The sequence below is a fragment of the Pseudopipra pipra genome, chromosome 2 (genome assembly GCF_036250125.1).
Source record: "Pseudopipra pipra isolate bDixPip1 chromosome 2, bDixPip1.hap1, whole genome shotgun sequence".
Lineage (NCBI taxonomy): Eukaryota > Metazoa > Chordata > Aves > Passeriformes > Pipridae > Pseudopipra > Pseudopipra pipra.
The window spans coordinates 100,438,212-100,459,627 of NC_087550.1; the positions used below are offsets into that span (position 1 = coordinate 100,438,212).

The 21,416-nt window shown below is 38.0% G+C and overlaps 1 protein-coding gene across 6 annotated transcripts in view; it reads left to right on the top strand.

The window, feature by feature from the left end:
- Positions 1 to 21,416, top strand: part of FRMPD4 (FERM and PDZ domain containing 4) — a 301,848-nt gene that overhangs the window by 266,224 nt on the left and 14,208 nt on the right. For all 6 annotated transcript variants that reach the window (XM_064646612.1, XM_064646614.1, XM_064646608.1 and 3 more), the window contains 6 exons: positions 4,890 to 4,935; positions 13,700 to 13,804; positions 14,680 to 14,787; positions 17,798 to 17,929; positions 19,871 to 19,990; positions 20,734 to 20,870. In XM_064646612.1, the coding sequence (XP_064502682.1) occupies positions 4,890 to 4,935; positions 13,700 to 13,804; positions 14,680 to 14,787; positions 17,798 to 17,929; positions 19,871 to 19,990; positions 20,734 to 20,870 (648 nt within the window). The remainder of the gene's footprint in view (positions 1 to 4,889; positions 4,936 to 13,699; positions 13,805 to 14,679; positions 14,788 to 17,797; positions 17,930 to 19,870; positions 19,991 to 20,733; positions 20,871 to 21,416) is intronic.

A 21,416-nucleotide genomic window follows, 5' to 3' on the forward strand; every position in this document is an offset into this window, starting at 1 on the left:
TCAGGAACTCCCATCTCTAGCTGTGTACAGGATCTTCAGAGAGACTACAGAGGTCAGTGCAACCAACTGGACAAGCAGAGACTGAAATCCCACTGACACTCTTCAAGCAGTTTGTTGTGCCAGGTATTGGCAGCCCCTTGAGAAAGGATAATTTTCTGTGTTCCCCTAAAAATTGTCTGGAAAATATCCTCCTCCTAGGCTTGAAGAGGTCTGATGCTTCACCTGCTGCTAAAACAGTGATTATCCATGGGTAGATGTAACCAAGAGGACAAAAGCGATTTGCCCACAGTAGCACAGCTTCCAGCATGGTGTAATCTGTTGTACTTGTTAGTTTGTGTGTGTGTGTGCTGTGTGATAACAGCTGAGAATGAGGAAACTCTGGGTTAAGATGCATCTACTCTGTGCCACCAAGGTCCTACCAGATGTCTCCAGTCCCGGAAATAAATCTGCATGGATCTCTAGGGAAAACTGTTCTTTTCCACAGGAACTATTGGCCATGATAGAAGCCTGGAGAAATGAAATTTGGACCTTCCCTAGGTGAAGATAAATACTGTAGAACAGGTTTTATGTAAAAATATATAGAGAGAGCTCAAATCAAAATGATCCTTAGTTGGAACTAGATGATTTTAAGGTCCTTTCAAACCCAAAATTTCTATGATTCTGTAATTTATTCTATGAAGTAATTAGAAATGTGATACAATAGAGTGACTTTGCAAAATCTTTGTTCATTATTCCTGCATTAATCTTCATAATATTGAAAGACATTCAAACATTGAATGATTTTTCTCTAGCCTAGATTTTAGAATTTGAAGATAATTTCCACAACTCTGAATAGGGCATTTGAGGTAACCTGTTACATTTTGTAGTTAGTTTTTGACCCACTGATTTCCATTTCCTTACTTCAAAAACGTAATGCGAAACATACTGCAGGTCATACTGCATCAAACTCCATAATTGCGAAATTCAGACCTTTCTCATTTAATAGTAAGAACCAAAGTGAAACAAATGATCCTAAAATAGCAGAGAACAAAGCATTTCAAAACGATTTTCAGAATTTGATGTTCATTGTAAGTGAAACAGAGCTTAATTATAGTTAAGAGAAAGATCTTTCTTAATTGCATTCCCTGTTTATCATATTATTATTTATTACATATCAATTCTTAAGTCGTTCATCTTCAGTGGGAGAGAAATCGAGTACTCCTCTTGTATGTAAAACTGCTAAAAGCTTTTAAATGAGCATAAAAAATAATTTTTCATTCTCCCTTCTTAAGGACAGTATATGCATACTTTATTTATATGCTATATTTGCTGTAGGATGCATACAAAGAACAAACCCACTTACTCTATTTGTCTCAGACACTGGGATTGCCCCACGTCCCTTGCCTCCCTTCCAGCTCACGAGAAGCAGAAGAGAGACAGTGATTTCCAGCCTCATGTTCACAGACAAAGTCAATGGCTCGCGTTGTAGCTGAATGTTAACGCCTCATGTAGCTCCAGATGCATGATACTTAGTAATACAACTTTAACCTTTATAATACGACATAATTTGATTCTCAAACCATCTATATTCTCTCCTTGTTACAACCTAGGTAGATGTAAGGAGTAGAGAGAACAGACAAATACAATCACCACGTGGGACACGGAGAAGGACAGAGAGATGAATCACAAATTCCCATCAGAGTTTTCAGATTTTAGCCGCCTTCTCACCGTCTGATTGTAATGTCAGGAAATGAAAAAAATGTGATGATATTTTACTGTTAGCTGGTCAGATGACAGAGCACTCAAAAAGTCCTCAGCTTGTTGTCCAACCTTGGAGTTGCAGATTTTTTTCTTGAGTGACTCTAAAAAAATGAATAGATTTAAGATAGAAATAATTAGGCAGTTGTTAAGTGAGTATGAAAGGTAATAAAATAACTGTAATATATTTAAAAAAAAGATTCAATCGCATTTTAGAGGAGAAAAGACATTTCAGAAGGAAATTAAGACTGCAATTGAGGTTTTTTTAGCCTTTGCCACTAGGTTTCAGAAGTTGTTTAAAAGAAGTACCTCACATTCAAGTATGGTAACATACCTAGTTTATGTAATCTGTATTGTCTATATGTTCTGCTGTCACACAGACATGCCTATGTCCATGTACATTTAAGCTACAAAACTCACAGATCACATGGTCAGTGATTCCATTGCTTTTTCATTATTGCGACATTTACAGTACATGGTACAATTGACCATCTCCAGTGCTGTGCAAGATTTATAATATAGCTTTATAGGATTTGCTAACCATACTGGAAGTAGAAAAGATGTGCTGTCCTGTGGAGTTTTGTCATCATTAGTTGAGAAAGTTTTAAAACGAGTGGGGAAGTCGTGACCCAGTACTGCAGATCAAAAAACTGCTAATTAAATATTTATTTATTCTGTAACTGTGCTGTGTTTTGCCTGTAGCATGACTTTTATAGAAAATGTTTACTCTATTGATGAGGGGTCTGTATGTAGTGCTTGACACCAACTTTATTTATGTGTAACATTCATGTGTCCTGATACTCCAAAGGGCCTTATAGCCTCAAATGTTGAATGAATGGTCCAGGGTCTAGCATTCTTCCAATGCAAGTGATTATCCTGTAGAAAAGTCTTGTCCACGAAATATATTCTTTTGACCTTTCATTAAAAAAAAAAAGAATTTGTTAATCTAGCATGAATCTTGCCCACACTGGGTACCTGGACAGGTTTAATCTAAGAATAATGAAGAGCTGTAAAACATTTTCAGGAGAAGCTGCTTTTCATTTTTTAAGGCAACTTTCTAAGGTAGCTGGACTACAGGAGGCAGAGGTGGTAGTAATCTTATGCTGCATGAGAAGCATAAATTAGTGGGTTGAAAGTAATTGAAAAGGTCAATTGGGCATGGTGTAGTTATCCCAGGGCTGTAGTTCATCCCATAGCTAACTGTGGGCCTTTTGTCTACTTGTATGCCTAGGTTAATACAGCAGTCACAGTTGGATAGATGTGGACAGCATAGGTGCGGTTGTGAGATTCTTGAAATAAATTACATTTCCTATCATGCATTTTTAGATTCCCAAAAAATGTGGTAGGTAGAATAGCAATAAAGTAGACAGTAGACTGTTGTTACCCAAAACAGAAAGAGCATTACTTTTTTGTTAAGCTGTAAACTCTTAGAGAAAAACAATGCAGAATTATAAAGAATAATTGTGAATATTTCCAAAACTTTAGCTTGCGAATCTTAAAATTGAACTATAAATTTTCAGAATTATGAACACTGTATATGAAGCCTGTTTCATGATTGAATAAATAATGTCTAGAATTTAACTTTGGAACATGTTTTATTGAAATGAAAAATAATTGTGGGAAATTCCTGAAAGTAGTTGTAATTATATCTCAAGGGGACAAAATTGTGCTGTTTTGTGGCAGAACATATCATTTTCACCACATATAGCTCCTCATTAATTTTTTTTAACTTTCTAAATTACTTTTATTTCAGTTGTTCCAGAGCCAGACAGGCAGCCAAAACCATCGGTCTCACCTTTTGAAAAGTCTGTCTATAATCTTTTAGTGTAATGCTACAAATATCTAATAAGACAAGTAAAAATTGAAGCTTAACAAATTTTTTCTTTAGGCAGGGGATATTTGGTGAGACCTTGTCCCTTGCACTACTGATGGCTTTGACAAAAGTTGAATTTGCTATCCCTGTTGGTATTCAGTGATATGTTGCCTTCATCAAGTATAGCCTGGCCTTCCAGACCAGGTTCTGAGTGGGCCTTCTGTCTCCCCTTTATTTTCTTTGCTTTTTGGCTTTTTAATTTGCACGTCAGAGATGTGAATATGCATATAAGGTGACACTGTATAATACCAATACAGCGTGATTTTTTTAGTTAGTTCTGCTGAACAGGTCAGACATGCCAAATCAGTTTCATGTCAGTTAGCCAGGCAATAAATCACATAACCAATTTGTGTTTGAAAGTAGTAGAACCAACAGAAATTCAATTCCATCTCAACAAAATGGCAACTGACTTTTTCTTAGCTGATATTGCCCTCAGGAGCCATCTGACCAACAAGGTAATTCAAAAGATACTGACTCGTATTGGCTTTTCTTCCATCTTCTTCCACTTTACCTTTACTTTCCCCCACTTATCCACCACCCCCAAGTACCCACCAGTAGTCAAAATATACATGTGCCATTTGTCTAGATCTCTTGATCATATCAAGATTCCTAATAATTTCTTCTCTTTATCCTATAAATCAGTTGGGCTTTTTTAGAGCTGCTCATATGTTTTCCATTTACTAATTTCATCCTAAGGAGGAGCTTCTTAAATTGAAAGAAAAACCTTTCCTTAGCAATCTTGTAAAAATGTAAAAATTCTAATGGGGGTATTCAGCAAACATTAATCCTTTTCCACCCATTTAAAAAGGTGAGCTAGAGAAGAAATGGGGACTAAATTTTGTCCACATTTTTGTTTTGAAAAAAACACTGCTGTCTTCAAATAGATTTGGCTTTAGGTGTACAAGAGCTAGATGGTATAACAAGTGACTTGGATTTGTAAATTAGATGAAAGAAATTAGTAGTCTGTAGATACTGAACTAATATGATTATATCAAAGGTTATTTCATTCTTGCTAGAGACAACAGTTATTGCAGCATGAAGCAAAAAGTTTGTAGCATAGACTGTAAAGTCAATTCGATTTTCTAGATTGGAAGAAACTTATTTCTTAATATCCATTGTTATTTTGGTCTATTATTAATCTCTGTAATTCTCTGCTATGTCATTGTAATAAATATTTTGCCATATTACTGCAGTTTTTTCCATTAAAAAGAAAAGGTGGTTTTCTGTAGTGAATAAAAGTATGAATCTTTACTTGATTTTACTTTTTTTCTTTTTATAGAAGCTGCAAAGAATCAATCCTCCTTACTGTTGTTCAACCTTACCCTGTAAGTATTGTCAGTGTTTTCTGAATTAGTTTCCTAGCAACATATCACCTTCTTTTTCTGCCTATATTCTGTCCATGTCTCAACCTTATCTGTGCAATAAAAAGAAATAAGTGCAATAAGGGCTGTATCTCTTAAAGGTGATGTTTAAGACAGTGTTACCGTGTCCTGCACTCAAAGGCTGTATTATAAGTTAATTAACAGTAGTGTCTTTAAACTCATGCCAGGGAGATCAATAGAGCAGGATGCCGAGTTTTGCTTCAGTTTCTGATTTGTTGCGGCTTCTGGGTTTTTCTTGGTTCTACCTTGGTCCCACAGAGTTATGCTGCTGTAACAAACCACCTGTACCCTGTGTGAGGGAGGGCTCTGTCTGCATCTCCGGTGCAGAACTTGTGGAGGTGAGGGGAGAGAAGAGACAGACAGGCGATTGTGTGAGATTGGTTTGAAGTGACTGGGACAAACTGCAGCCCACTTTGGAGCTGGTTTATGTGACGTGCCTCTGTGGTTTGTGGGAGTGGATTCATGGCCTGTCAGCTCAAACCCATCTCCCATGAGAAAAGGAGAGAAGCCAAGCCAGGGGAGGAAGCGCATATGTCTTTTGCCATGCAAGAGCACATCCATGCACAGCCATGCATATGTTGTGGGCTGCTGAGGGGCTTCAGTCATGCATCAGGAGATTCAGATTCAGCAGATCCATTCAGCTACCTGTTGGCTAGCCTGATAAACAGTAGTTTTTATTAGCAAGGAATAATTGCAGCCTTTTCACCCAAGAATAGGAGGTGGATTTGGCACAAAGATGTGAAAACAAGTTTATCTGATGAAGCTGCCAAAATGTACATCTTGCTAATGCAACTTGGCCAGTGCTGTGTGCCTTTGTACTAGTCATTAGCCTTTCTGGTTAGTTTTGAGGTGGCCATGTGGTTCTGCTGGTCCTGCACCCTTTCTAGAAGCCAGTCTGCACTGCAACTATTTAATGGGGAAAAAGCATGCATTCCGCAGCAGAACCAGGCAGGGGCTGCCACTCTGCTGTGAGGCTACTGTCAGGAAGGTGAGCTGGGATCTGGTCAACATCAGCCACCTTAAATGAAAATGCAGACATGGTGTCATTAACTGCCTTTAAAGATTGCTGGTTTACAGTCAGTGGTTTCGATCACAGTGAACATATATATTATATGGGGGAAAAGAGATCCCCACCCGCTTTTCTTTTTTATGCAAGTTTCAACCATTGACAGACTTTATTCTTTTCTTTAAATGTCAGGTGAAAAAAGGGCATATGCTTTAGTGCTGCTATGTGTAGTCCTTAAAAGTGGACAGTAAAGTGTGGCGTTACATGTCTATGAGGTGCTGTGGCCTGTTATCACTACACTGCTGGTCTGAGAGCAAGGCTATATGTACTGAATGTAAGGGAAGCTAAAACCCAAATAAACTGTGCACTCTATGTTTAATGGAAGACCTTACAGCACAGGTACAGTCCTGCTCCAGCCTTTAACCTGGAGAAGAAGGAAAGTCATGACTGGTATCTTCTCCGAGGGCAAGTCCTGCCTAACCAACCTAGTGGCTTTCTGTGATGGAGTGACTACATCAGTGAACAAGAGAAGGGCTACACATGTCATCTATCTAGATTTCTGAAAAGCCTTTTACACAGTCAGAGATTTGGTGCGTGGACTGTTAGGTGGATAAGGAATTGGTTGGATGGTAGCATCCAGAGGGTAGTGGTCAATGGCTAAGAGTCTCAGTGGACATTGGTGGCAAGTGGTCTGTATTGGGACCAGTGTTATATAATATCTTCATTAGTGACATAGACAAAGTGCATCCTCAGCAGATTTGCAGATGACACCAAGCTGAGTGGTGTGGTTGACACTCCTGAAGGATGGTATGCCATCCAGAGGGACCTGAACAAACTTGAGAAGTGGGCCCACGGGAATCTCCTAAGGTTTAACAAGACCAAGTGCAAGATGCTACACTTAAGTCAGGGCAATTCCTGGTATCAATACAGGCTGGGGGATGAATGCATCAAGAGCAGCCCCGCAGAGAAGGACTTGGGGGTGCTGGTGGATGAGAGGCTGGATGTGAGCTGGCAGCATGTGCTTGTAGCCCAGAAAGCCAAATATATCCTGGCTTCATCAAAAGCAGTGTGGCAAGCAGGGTGAGGGAGGTGATTCTGCCCTGTTTCTCTCTGGTGAGACACCACCTGGAGTACTGTATCCAGTTCTGGGGTCCCCAGCACCCCAGCACCAAAAGGACATGGACCTGTTGGAGTGAGTCCAGAGGAGGGACACCAAGATGATTAGAGGGATGGAGCACCTCTCCTATAAGGAAAGACTGACAGAATTGGGATTATTCAGCCTAGAGAAGAGAAGGCTTTGGAGCAACTTAATTGCAGCCTTCCAGTACCAAGAAAGATGGAGAAAGAGACATTTTACAGGGGCGTGTAATGACAGAACAAGGGGGAATGGCTTCAAACCAAAAGAGAGTAGGTCTAGATTAGATCTTAGGAGAAGTTCACTTTGGGGATGATGAGGTACTGGCACAGGTTGTGCAGAGAAGTTATGGATGCCCCATCCCTGGAGGTGTTCAGGGCCAGGTTGGATGGAGCTCTGAGCAACCTGGTCTAGTTAAAGGTGTCCCTGTCCATGGCAGGGTGATTGGAACTAGATGGTCTTTATGGTCTCTTCCATTGTATGATTCTATAATTCTATGATTCTATGATTCCCAGCTCTTTGGGTCCAAACTCTGTGTGAGGCTCCTCTCATTATGTAGCACCAAAAATTAAAAAATAACTGACTCTCCTCTAGATGTCACTGAACTAAGGATGGCACTGAAACACTTTACTGTCCAGTCAGCCATTTGGACTGATGTGCCCATTTTATACATATATTTGTGTTGTTCCACTCTGGTATGTCTGTCAGAGTCACCCAGCTCTACCTTAACAGACAAAGAACTCTTGTATTTGGGGAGGATGGACATTTTATCTCATGTAGGCATGAAGATTGTCTCCCCAAGAATGTGCACGGAGCAGTCAGAAGACAAGATTGGTGTATGCATATTGATGCTAACTTTGATTGACCCATTTTTTCCCCAGAGTCTGGATGCTTCAGTGGAATGAGCTAGTTGGGAGAGCCTCAACTGCAGGATTGTTGCACCCTGCACATCTCATCTATTTGTGCAGTATTATTTTACCTCCCTACCTATCTAAACCATTATTTTATTGATTCACAGCATCCTTCCCTTACCACTTTTCACTCCTAGTTTTTCTGCAGTGAAAACAAAGGTGTGCATAGGGAGGTGGAGCAGTTGGGATGCTGCCAGTGTGTGCAGCCAGATTTGGGCCCTGAAGCAATGCAATTTTGTGCAAAGCTTGGGATACAAAGTCTCCTGGGTATTCGAGATATACACCATCTCGAACATGTGGTCCACGCTGGTCCTCATGCTGCCACAATGTTGCTGTCAGTAGTGCCTGAGCCTATTGGGTCGCATCCCTTTCAGCTCTGAAGTCCTGGGTGTTGCTGCACTCCAGCTGTGTACCTGTCCTGGTCTTCTGCACAAGGGGTCCTCTGACAAATACAGTTTGTCTTACAGTTTGGAAACAATATTTATGTCTTCAAAAATTACAGTGTATTTTCCCCATCTCTTTAATATTGCCTCCTCCATGTTTCCTTTTACTATTTTACCAGTAAAACAGGAATGATGGAGCAGAAACCAGATAAAGGAAAAGTAAGAACTTTTAAGTAAAGACTGAATTTTTTCCCCATTCTCGGCAGGAATAAGTCTTTACAAACATTTCGTCAATCTCTCTTCTTGATGGTGATTTTCCTTCTACCATTGCATGAAAAATATCTGCCCAGATGAATTACAAGAGTGCTGTTTCTTAAATGTTTTTATTAGCACTATTTAGAGTGTGTTTTGGTTTTGCATTCAGCTAAACATCCTTTGAGATTGCAGGTGAAAGTAGACATGATCTAGATTTATAGTACTCTGTAGTTCACTCAGTACTCTTTGAAAGCTTTCGCAGATCATTTTTGCTTACATGCATTGTTTTGTTTAATGCTGAAACTCATTAAAATTTCATTTTAATTATGACCAAACCAAAGCATTAGGCCATCTTTTTCTTTCCATCAATATACAAATCTCTGCTGGGTTCTTATCACCATTGTTTATAAGAAAGTCACTGAACAGTTGAAGCAGCTCAAAGTTTAGATTTCTGGAAGTATAGCATTTGGTTATAATTTCTGACCATTTTATTCTGTGAATGAACTATCATTCTGACTGTTGCCTTATTAAGTTTTAAGCATTACTCAAATCAAATAACTTGCCTATTTGATATCTCTTCAGATTTTATGTGCAGAGATCATTTGATAGCTTGCTTTCATGATTAATCTCTTAAGCTCCTTGGATGAAGTCCAGACCCAGCTGAGATCTATGACAATTTTGCTGTGCTTTAAATTCTACAATGGGAAAAAGATAGGATCTTTTTCTGTTTTGAAAGACATGCTTCTTGTTATAACATGCTTATATGTCTGAGACAGAACCTTTGCAGAAAAACTACAATAAATAACATTTATGGATCATAATGATTGTGGCAACAATCTTACTGAGAGTCTATGGGACTAATGATCAGACTATGATTACTATCTAAAAGTGGTAAAATATAAGTAATGCAAATAGTAAAATACAATTGTCTATGATAGATCGTTGGGTTTTAAGAAAGAACCCAGATCTGATCACTAATTCAGCAATTAAATTTGTGCCAAGAGTTTAACAAAGAAATACTCCTGATGATGATCTGTCGGTGCCGTGTGGTTATAAAAAATTACTGTTTGGTAAAACTTCTCATTTCCCTACCTGCTCTTCTGCAATGCTCTTGTGAGCCAATGTAGTTGTTTCAGCCGCATTCAGAGCTATGAATTACCATATTTAGTTTGCCTTTGGGCATTATGTCCTTTTTCATTTAATAAATTTAATTCTTCCTCTTATTCACATTTTATTTGCTTCCTAAATTTTGGCTTATATAATTACTGTTAGAAGTGGACCAAAAAGTCAACACATTTTTGCAGTCATGCATTTTTTTTCCTTATTTCCTGGCAAACGTATTTTGTATTAAACTAATGACTATTTTTGAGTAACAAGCTTAAAATTTATTGTATATATACACTCTGTGTCTATTTAAAAATTCATTTTCTGTAGTTTTTAATGTAGTATTTCTGATTTTGATACTTACTGTCACAGAGCAGGTTTTCTTTTCACCTTGTGACTGTCCTATAGTGCTATAATTTTACTTCTTTGTGGTAGCTCAGTACTACACTGTGCTCTTCTAAATACTAAATCCTTCTTTTTCTTGAGCATGAATAAAGATTTTGTTGTTAAAGCACTTCTACTGGCAAGAGCCCTCAAAGAGGCTTTTTCAGCAAATAAAAACCACTTCCCTTAGAATCTCCCCCAAATTATAGTCTACCTGCAAAAGGCACAAAGTACTAGATGTTGTTATTTTCATCAGAAAAGTTTCTCACAAAATGTAGGATTTTTTTTTCTAAAATCTATCGAAAAATGACCTGCTATAATGCTGCTGACAAAAATAGTATCTAATTTTGAGGAGTCCAGAAAATTAGAAAATCACATTTTGTAGAAAGTCTCCTCTTGTTATAGCAATCTTTTGTGTTTTGACCCTGCTGATGGGATGCCCATTTATTGCAGTCCATAGTAAGCAGGATTCAAAGTAGGGTCTTGATCTTCACTGGCATTTCCTTCAGACAAATGTCTGCGCAATGATTCATTTTTCTTGTTAGCAGTTTCTCTACTGTTTAAATGATTAGCTGATTTTTTTTCCTGAATTATGTGTAAACAAGTAAAAATTATTTAAAATCCTGATAACTTTGAGCTTTTAATAGGAAACAGTGCTTAGGTCACACAGAGTGCAGTTTGAGGGTTTTTGAATTGTTTTGACTCCTTGTTAAAAAGTGTGCCCTCGTTTTGCAAAAGTCACTCAAATTAAGCTGTTTTTATCTGTGACATTGCAAATACTTTACTTGCAGTGATAAATGTTCCGCATTAGTGTAAACACCTCCTGCTTAAGGTCATTAACTGTGGATAATGGCTTCCATTTGGCTAAAAGACAGAGCATTAGAAACAAATGAACCTGACACTCTGAAAATCATTAATTGATAACATTCTTCTACAAACCTAAAGACATTAAAATAGAATAGAGCAGCATATCATCTTGCTGAGGCTTTGTTAGACAAACAAGTTTCGACAATCAAACCCGACTGTTTTCCTAGGTATTTGCTGCATTCTTTGGAAACCCTTCTTTTCTCAAAGAGAAAACATCAAGTGCAAAGTTGATGCAGAGGTAGAAACAGTGAGATTGTGCAATTAAATGCAAAATCTGTGCTATTACTCAAACCTTTAACCAGCAGAGAACGTTCCCCCAAATGCCTAGCGCAGCTGTTTTAGTTTTTCTTACACCCCTGGTTTATAGTTTGAAGCTTTTTGGAAAGCAATCTGCTTCCAAGCTCACCCAGAGTGTCTGGCAAAGGGCCAGAGTCCTGCCCATATTGCTGCAAGAGAAGTGGAAATGGAAGGAAGTCCCATTTTTTATGATAGACCATGGCGTGCTCCTGTGGCTGTGCAATATACATTAAACTCCATGTTCTGAAGGAGCTCTTGGGAACTCACATATGTTCAAATCTTTCAGTTGTCTTTGACTCCCCTATTGCATTTTTGCAATAGCATAATTTAAGTATTTATGCCCCCTGCAAGTGACTTTTGAGGTTGTAGAGAGGAAAAGAGAGGTTGTAGAGAGCAACAGAGACACATAGCAGTTTGCCAGATTTGCTATATGGGAATAACCTTGCCAGAATCTGGAGAGCATTTGGCAGTCTGCCTATTAAGAGTGGCCAGACTGGTGACTCATCTGCAATAAGAGCAAACAACTGTACAAAGCTTCTTCCAGCAAGAAAATTAAGTGAAAGCAACTCTTTCCCCTGTGTCCTTGTAAGGGAAAGCTGGTAACCTGGTCCTATAGCAATGCTGCCCTGTGGCAGTGGGAAACAACAGGTTGCAGTCCATGACTTGGGTGCCATGACCATCCCCCTTCCACACTGCAGAGGGGGACTACATGGAGAGGAGGAAAATTAGAGAAGACATCTGTAGAGTTGTTATATTAGTCATGGTACTGTTGTATACTATGTCATTCTAGGAATCAGCTCTAGAGTACAATAGGTAAGCTGCTTCAGCCATATCCTTGTTGTCCCCTCTTGCTGAAGAAGTCAACAGGGTCCTCCACCCTGAGATACTGACCTTTTTCTTTTTTTTTTCTTTTTTTTTTAAACTTACTTTGGTTTTGGTGGTTGTTTCACATCTCCAGGAATTATTGCATGTTTCTGATATTTCCTAGGAGAACGTGGCACCGTTTGTTTCTTGTTCACTGGTTGATACTGAGCCTATGGTTAATAGTTACCATGTTCTCAATGTGATAATAAATCAGAGGCATAGAGAAATGAGCTTGAGACTTCTTCCAGCTAGTTACGAAATACAAGGCGTCTGCATCACAAGAAAATAACTTTTTTAACAGTTTCAGCAGAGATCAGAGACAACAAGAGCATGTGGCCTTGAACTACTCTATCCTCCTGCAGATTGTTAGTTCAGTCAAAATTTGAGTGATAGCGACAAGACTTCCTGTTTTTACAGGGACTGCTGTCGTGCTGCATTGATCAGCACTAGTGATGCCTGCCCTTGTTTCTCCCAAGCAAACCAGCATGAGTTAGTCTTTTCATTATCCAAAACTAGTCAGGCCACTTCTAAGGAGTTAGAGTAAGATTATGAAAACCTTAATTCATATTTTACTAGAAAATAAAGGATCAAAGCCTGGCCCGAAGAAGACTAGTGATTTTCAGCCAAAGCCAGAATTTCTTCCATTGCCCATTATCAAGGTTATGGAGTTAGGCAATGCTGTGTTTGTAGCTGACCTGATTGACTATGAATATTTAATTTGTTACTAAAAAGAGTTGTTATCTAAACTCCACAAATGGAGCGACTCTTTTCTTCCAAGGGCTGAACACTTCATCACAGGAGAATCTGTTGTATAATATAGTAGGTTAAAGTCAAACAGGTCCAAGAAGAAAATTAGGAATGCTTCTAGACTTCTAACCCATGAAGCCCTACAAAGTGTCTGACCTATTGAAGGCAAGCCTTACACAAGGTGTGCTTAGGGGATACCTTCTGGGGAAGCCTGCTGGCCTGCAAGGTGCCTCTTGGTGCTTTTCACCTGTGTTTCGAAATGGACTAATACAGTGAGATGACACTGTATTTGGAGAGGTCTCAGACACTTTTTTTGGCAAAAATAATGTGTATATCTATCTAGTGGATCACAGATTATCAAAAATTTTCCATTCAGTGTTTGATGAAGGGTCACTGGTAGGTCACTGGTTAGTGAACATTCTTGCAGACAAGTTTTGCTGACAGCAGTCATTGTGGAAGCACTACAAGGAATTTGTGTGTACGCTGAGAGCCCTCCTCATCACTCCAGTCTGACAGTAGGATAACTTGCAGTAACTGCAGTATGCATTGGTGATTCCTTATGTGTATGTACATATGTATTGTCCGAGGATGCATTATGGTTTGACTGTATTTCTCTTCTGCAGTGAACATCATGCAAAGTATTGCAGTATATATGGAGTTCCCAGTGTGTGAGAAACAGTCAGTAACTGAAAAGGGAAAGAAAGGTTTTAATTTGAAATTATATGATATATCTTGTCATCATCTTTTCTTCCAGTCTCCTAAATCAGCTTTTATTAGTGCTGCAAAAAAGGCAAGATTGAAGTCCAATCCTGTCAAAGTGCGCTTCTCAGAAGAAGTAATTATCAATGGCCAGGTGTCGGTGAGTATTTAGCTATTTAACCTCAGAAAGGACTGAGCATTTCATCCAAAGGTATGGCTCATAGCTGGAAAGGGAGGGAATTATATGGTAGAAATAACAGTGATAGACTTGCAAGGAAAGGGTTTTTTTTGTTTCGAAAGTTTTCCAAAGACCTTTTTTTAAGTCCATTGGGCCCATAATTTTGTGAAAAATTTGTCTCTTAAAATAAAATTAAAATGCTAGTGAATGCATTTTATGGTGATAGTGCATATACGTCTGTCTTTATAGTCTTGATATAAACTTGCTTGTTGTTTGTTATTTGTTTGTTTTTTCAGACCAGTTTTGTATCACTAAAACCCCTAAGCTCAAGAGAAGTACCATGTTAGGAAAACATTCTTACAGACTTCTTTAAAACCTGTTTTATCTACTTGAACTTGTTGTTTCCAACCCTTAGGCAAAGTCAGCCTCCCTTTGAGAGGCACTGAACTCCTCCTTAAACATGAACTCCCAGATAATTTTCATAATTTCCCAGAGCATCATTCCACTCTGATATCTTACGCAACTCTCTAATCCATTTTTCTGTTTTATTGAAAATGTTTCAATTTCAGAGATAACATTCATTGTCAGAGAGATAGTATATAGGGAAAGACAATACTACAAGCCAGACATAAAATGTATATGAAAGGTTTTATTTTTCCAGACACAGACTTACAGAGGGCAGCTGTAATGAGCATGCCTAGACCCTTGGAGAACACTGATATTTCTGCATTCAGTTTGGGCCAACACTTTCCTTTTCAGTTGTTTCCTTTCCATCTGATTTATGTACTTCTCTATAGAACAGTGTTTAGGTTTCCCTTTTTGCGTGTTGTAATCTGATTCACTAATTTGCTTGACAGGAAACAGTTAAGGACAACTCACTTCTTTTCATGCCAAATGTTCTAAAGGTGTATCTTGAAAATGGACAAACCAAATCTTTCCGTTTTGACTGCAGCACTTCAATAAAGGTAGGCTGGATATACCTTGGTATGAGACCTTCAGTAATTATCATTTACTTGGAATGCTTTAAGAACAATGGTGTGCTCAGTTGGGGCTAAAGTCGTAGTTCAGAAATAATGAGGATTTGGTTTGTTTTTCTGCTGCTAAAAATATATTTATTTTCAATGAAGAAGGAGTGATGATTGTAATGTGCCTGGAGCACAATTAATAATGCGTAGTTCTATCGTTTGATACGCTGCCAAACACAAGCTTGATTTGTCAGCAAAAGTCAGGAGCTGAGAAGATTAAGATGTTGGTTGCTAATTGAATATCATCTAGCTTATCATCCAGTGAAATTAGGATGGGATACTGTAGGCTTATGTCAGTGATGAATTGCTCACTTCAGTGTAATGTACTTTATGCTTTCCATAACGCATTTCACATACAGAAATGAAAAAGTGAAACCCTGGCACACAACTGAGGCTGCTAGGGAGTGTCTGTGACACTGTTCAATGTAGGTTCCCAAATCAGAGGCATCATCAGTGTCTGTGAGAGCTTTGGAGTAGTGTAGTAAGCAACACGACTAGAGCTGTTGGGCGTGCTGCTGGTCTCCTAAGCCTTATTGTTTGGGTAAACTAGTTTTAACACAGATTGGTTACCAAATCTAGTTCACTGCATGGAGTGTGCATGGTTGGGACACCGAGACCTGAGAGATGCATGAGTGGGAATGATCAGGGGAGGCCGAGGATGCAATTCTCAGCTACATTGTCAGCGTTTGCTAGTTTTAAGGGATTTTAAAACTATGCATATTTGAAGAAAGGCTGCCTTTGTGCTCACTATGATACAGCAACATGCTCAATCAATTAGAATAGCAAAGAGAGTGATTTGCTAAGGTAGACAAGAGGAAATTCACTCCACTATGATGGTAAAACAGATACTGAAGTCACACTTAAAAATGCAATATTTATTAATAGTTCATATATATACCTTAGGCGTAAGTTGAGTGCAGGTAATGGATACAAGCCTCCACCCTACATGCATGGGATACTGAATTTCTTTTGTCCATCTAAGAATTTATTTAGGTGAAGAAATAGGAGGCATGATTCATGTAGATAATGAAGTCTCATACCTTTCTAAGGCCCACGAGCTGACTTTCCAGTATTTTCTGCTATGAACATAAAAACAACCAACCTGTTCCAGGATGTTTTGCCCCTGAAGATCAGTCTTTAGCCATCACCTTGCATTATTAGTTCTGTCATGGATGTGTCATTTACTGTAAGACCGTATGTCAAATCTGAAGTCATTTGCACAGGCACCCATGTGGGCTCAGCTATGTAGCTGTATTGATGTTGTAAACCTGCTCTGACCTTAGTCATTTTGACTATTTGTAGGAATAATATCCTTTGCATCTAATTCAGGCAATTATATATTTTGAGGCCTTGCATGTGTGTGTATGGGTGGGTGTGGATTGTTGCTTCTTTGCTTAACTGAGGTGAAGTAGACATGCCCCAGTCAAGTCAAGGTAAATGCAGTTTTTTTCCATGCCTAGCAGGCCAGTAGTACACTACTTATTAAGGAGGGTGAAAGCAGCACCTAACCTGCAGTTCTCACTTTCCTTATTGCTGGGAGGTAGCATCTGGGCTGATTCTTAAGTTACTGGATGAGAGGATAGCTAGCAAAAAATTTGGTGCACTAATTCAGCACTATGTGCCTTTACTTCATATTTTAAAAGGTTCAAGACAGCTAGTGGAAAACAGTGCGATTATTACTCCCTCTTAAAAGCTTACATTTAATATTATGCTTCTTCATGTTACTGTTATGCCCCTTGTCTTTATAGCATAGTTTAGGAGTATAAATAAAAATAGATTTAATGTGTAAGCAATAAATTCCCCATTAGTCAGAATAGGTTCCATTATTTAGAGTGATTGCTTGCAATTCACTAATACTGTCATATTCTTTACATTGTACAAAGTTGTCCCATCCTCCCACATACATTTTTTTGTTCTTCCACCAACTTGGTCTTGATTTTCCATAAGCACACTGTAATTGATTAATTAATCTTCCTCAATTATGTTAAAACTCTTGGATTACAATTAGTCATGATCTCCTTAGTTAAGTCCTATCCATCTGGATACTTATGTATATCTAAAATTTTTTTTGAGGGATAGAACTGTTTTAATCTTGTCACCAACATAATGTGAAACTATTTCTAAGTGATGCGTTATTATGTATTTCTTTTTCCTACAGCATTCACTAAAGCAAAAGATACCTTGTCAGATAATATTAATAATCTGCATACATTTACAAAGTGTTATATGAAAGTAACGTAGGGATTAATTGAGTGGTTTTGTGAAGAGGTTTGTTTAGCTGTTATTTTAGAAACAGTCATTCTCAAGTTAACTACCCTTAGGCATAATCCACTGTGAAAGAAAACTAATCGAAAGTCTCTAAAATTGGGGGTTTGTACTATAAATTGATATGGTCTATCAATTTACAACTATTGTTCTGCACAGGTGTCATGATCATTGACTTTTCTGTGAGCATTTAAAACTCAAGAAGTGGACTTAAAAACCTTGTCATAAGAACAAATAAAGGCCATTAATTTTATTTTTTTTTGTTGAACATATAAATTTGGTTTGTACTGCTTTATGGCCCTGCCCCAATGAAGTGAAGGGACTAGTGGCAAAATCATCTCTCCTTTGCTGATGTTTTTTATTTCCAGGGAGGGAGAAGGATATGATTTAAAGGCCACACCATTATAATCTGCATATTAAACCGCAGAGAATGTTGTCCATTCAGAGCAATCTCATATATATACTTTTCACATTCGTGTCTGGTACCATCTTGGGGATGTTTGATTCTAAAGGTGCTGACTTTTCACTGGGTGAACAGGTGTGATGTCCTGTACACTTGTACAGAACAGGCATGAAGCCTGGGCTTCCACTCTGTGCAGGTACATGCAGGGTGGGGGGCACTGAATAACTCAGTCCCAAGCATTTTGTGAATTTAAGTACATTTTATGAATCCTTTGTTAATTAGGATGTCATCTTAACACTCCAAGAAAAGCTTTCCATCAAGTGTATTGAACACTTTTCCCTGATGCTGGAGCAGAGGGTTGAAGGATCTGGAACAAAACTCCTTTTGCTACATGAACAGGAGACTCTAACTCAGGTTTGTGTAATGCTATGTGAAAACAGATATTAATGAGATGGATTAATCAGTAAATTATCCATCTTTTTCATTACTCAAGTGAGTTATCAACAAGATTTATAGTTTGATCCTATCTATCAAACAGCAACAGTATTTAGATGTGGTTGTAAGAATCAGGTTCTCACAGGAAACAAATATTTTTTCTGTTACAAATGTCATATTTCATTGCTTCATTGGGCCATTCAGAAGTATTAAGAAGTTCTGAGAACCACAGTCTGCCCAAATTTCTTTAAAAACCTTATTTTGATTTTGGTTCCAGTCTGATTATACAGATCTGTATCTGGGTGACAGAGAATAATGTTCCTCTTTCTGAGGAAGTTGGGTTTGTCTCGTTTACACAGTAATACCTTATGTCTCTTCAGTGATGATGAATTGTGACCCAGAAAACAGTGGTGTGACTTTCTTCTTTAGATCAGGGAGGTGTGACTAAAGGTGAAGTTGCTTCATAGTTACCAGTGGAGTACACTGATTTTAGCTGCTTATCATTTTGCCAAATTGTTAAGACTGAAATTTTCCCTTGTATTTCTGAGTTCTAGGAAAACATTAGCATATTTTTAATTTCAACTAAATTTGAAAAAGAAAAAAAATAGAAATGGATTCTTAGATGAAATGGGGCAAAATATTGAAATTACAGAATCTCCTTGATCCTATAGCTAGAGTCCATGTAATGGTATGATGGAGCTTAGTTTGCCAGCTAACAGTCTTTCTAGCATTTTCTAATCTTTAAGCACTTGCTTTTGCCATGTTAACATTCTTTTCTTGTGGATATAAGCTACCCAATGATTGCACAATATCCAAAAGTACTCAATACTGGCTGTCCTGGCCTAGCTCACTCCTTTGAAGTAATTGGTAAAATTCTCAATGAAATCAGAAGGATCAGAATAAACCAACTCAGTGAGCTTTCAAAACTCCCATCCCGAGCTTTTATTTATATATGCAGAGTATGTCTAGATGCTTAAGAATGAGGTCAGAGACAATGTGAGATAAATACACCTTTTGAAAATTGTTAGGGCAAGACAGAGAATTCATTGGGTATTTTTAAAAGTATAGTTTTATAAAGTAAAGCTGTAGGCTATAAAGTACCCTAACTCTTTAACAGCATTAGCTTAATTGAATAAGTTAGATAAACTACATTAATTCTGGGGGTGTCTTCTTTGAAGTTCCTGTAAAATCAGCAAAATACTTTAATTTTCCATTATGATGTTGCTGCTGATCATGACTTACAATGGTGTTATTGGATTGTTACCCTTTCATCCAGTTTTTCATTAGCTATGTGGTGGTCTCCTGTGAATATACCCAGAAGAGAGTGTTAGAGGTTTAACAAAGTTTTGCTGACCAACAAGCAAAACGGTCTTTGTAATTTTTTAGTATGTTGGGTCTCAGTCAGAAGTCATAAAGTAGATCTCTCAATCCAGGAAAAAGACCTAATTTCTTGCAAATTGCCTAATGGGATAAAATAAGCAAGAGGAAGTGAGGAAAGTATTCAGCCTGGACCTTACCTGTATTCTCAGGCTGTCTAAGAAATAAAATGTGACTTCTCCCCAAAAAACTTCTCATTTTAGTCCTGCTGAAGCTCAACTCAGTTTGTATTTCACTTGGATGGTTTTCATTAAGGTCTGTTTTTTCTGTCCTTTCACTCTAATTTTGAGTGAATTCTGTTGCTTTGAGGATAAATTGTATCAGACAGTCATGCCTATACAAGTCTAAAAGTCTTTCCAAAAGATTATAAATATGATGTTTTTAGGTGAAGAACTTAGTAGCCCATGGCAGAGCTGTTTGATGGATAGAATTGTTTTTCTTCCTACCACATGTCTCTGAAGCAAGGTCACATTGCCTGAGACTACAGAGCATGTGGCTAAACTAGGGTTGCCAACCTCTAATATTTTTATTGCACTATCCTAGGTGACCCAAAGGCCAAGCTCGCACAAGATGAGATGTCTTTTCAGGATTAGCTTTGTCCCAAAGGATCCCATTGATCTTTTAAGAAGAGATCCAGTTGCTTTTGAATATCTCTATGTACAGGTAAGTGAAAGTACAGCCATTGTTAATGTAAAGGAGAATAAAGAAATGGACTTATTGTATGTATAAATTTACGTCTTCACATAGAAAGTGTGGCTGCTGTAAATCCTGGCTTTGTTTTCTGCTGCATAAAGCCAATGAATGCACTTGGGGAATGTGCAAATCTCTATCATCTGCAAAGTCCCCTTTCTTCGTAAGTCTCTCCAAACAGTAATGCTTTGATATCTTTCCAAAGTATATTTGGCTTTAGAAAAGAGTGAAGCTGAATTAATTGCTAATACTTATTTATGGTATTGTAATATCAGACAGAAATGATGTCTGAAAAGGAACTTCCAGTAAGATGGATGGGAAAACTGATGCACAAGCAATTTGGTTCTCCTGAGTATCTCACCAGGTAGAATCCTGCTATCCTGAGTCCAGATGCACTCTTTGTGATGCAGGATTACTCTTCTCCCCAGGAAGGATGAAGAGAGCTAAGGTCAAAATACTCATGCCTTCTGCTCTCAGGCAAAAGTACTGGTATTCTTCCTAAGTACCCATGTTGTGGTGAGCATCTGAAACATCTGAGAGCAACAGTCCTACCTTCAGCATGGTCCTGCTTCTGGGTTTGGAGTTACTCTACTCTACATGCAACATTAATGAAAAAACCCCAAAACTGAAAACAACAACAACAAAAAAAGCCCAAATAATTTATTTTTAGTGCAAGATTTTTTAACTTCATGCTCCCTCTACTGGTTTTTTGTCAGAGCTGTAACGATGTGGTTCAGGAAAGATTTGGACCAGAACTGAAATATGACATTGCCCTGCGGTTGGCTGCGTTACAAATGTATATTGCAACTGTGACCACCAAGCAAACTCAGAAAATTTCCCTCAAATACATAGAGTAAGTTGAGAATGCTGTGTATCCTTAAAAAGTGAAACATTACTAGTAACTAGTAGATTCTTTAGGGTTGTTTCTTTAATATGTCTGTATGTATGCAGCAATTTTAGGTTTATTATTTGTCACTGAAATTGATTCAAGTGTGTTAAGAGCAACATATATGGTCCTTTTGGTGCATTTACCTTTTGGTCATCTGTTTAGGCATATGAAGTACCCTATATATGTAAATAAATAGCTTATAAATGTAAGTAAGATTAACTCATTTGCTTTCAGTGATTTAAGATCTAAGTTTATATGGTCTGAATCCTAAAGTTTTAGTAGAGATTGTTATAGTAAAATTCAGATAATGGCTTGATACTGAAGACAGTAGGGTCATAGATTCCATTGTGTAATATTTCTTAAATGCAAAAGTATCCCAGCAGGCACCTGTCTTACGTTAGACAACATGTATATGTATCTACAAAGAAAAAGAAAAATCCAGAGTGTGAATGCGTACATCTGCTTGGAGTAAAAAAAAAAAACAAAGCAGCAAAAAAACTGCAACAAAAT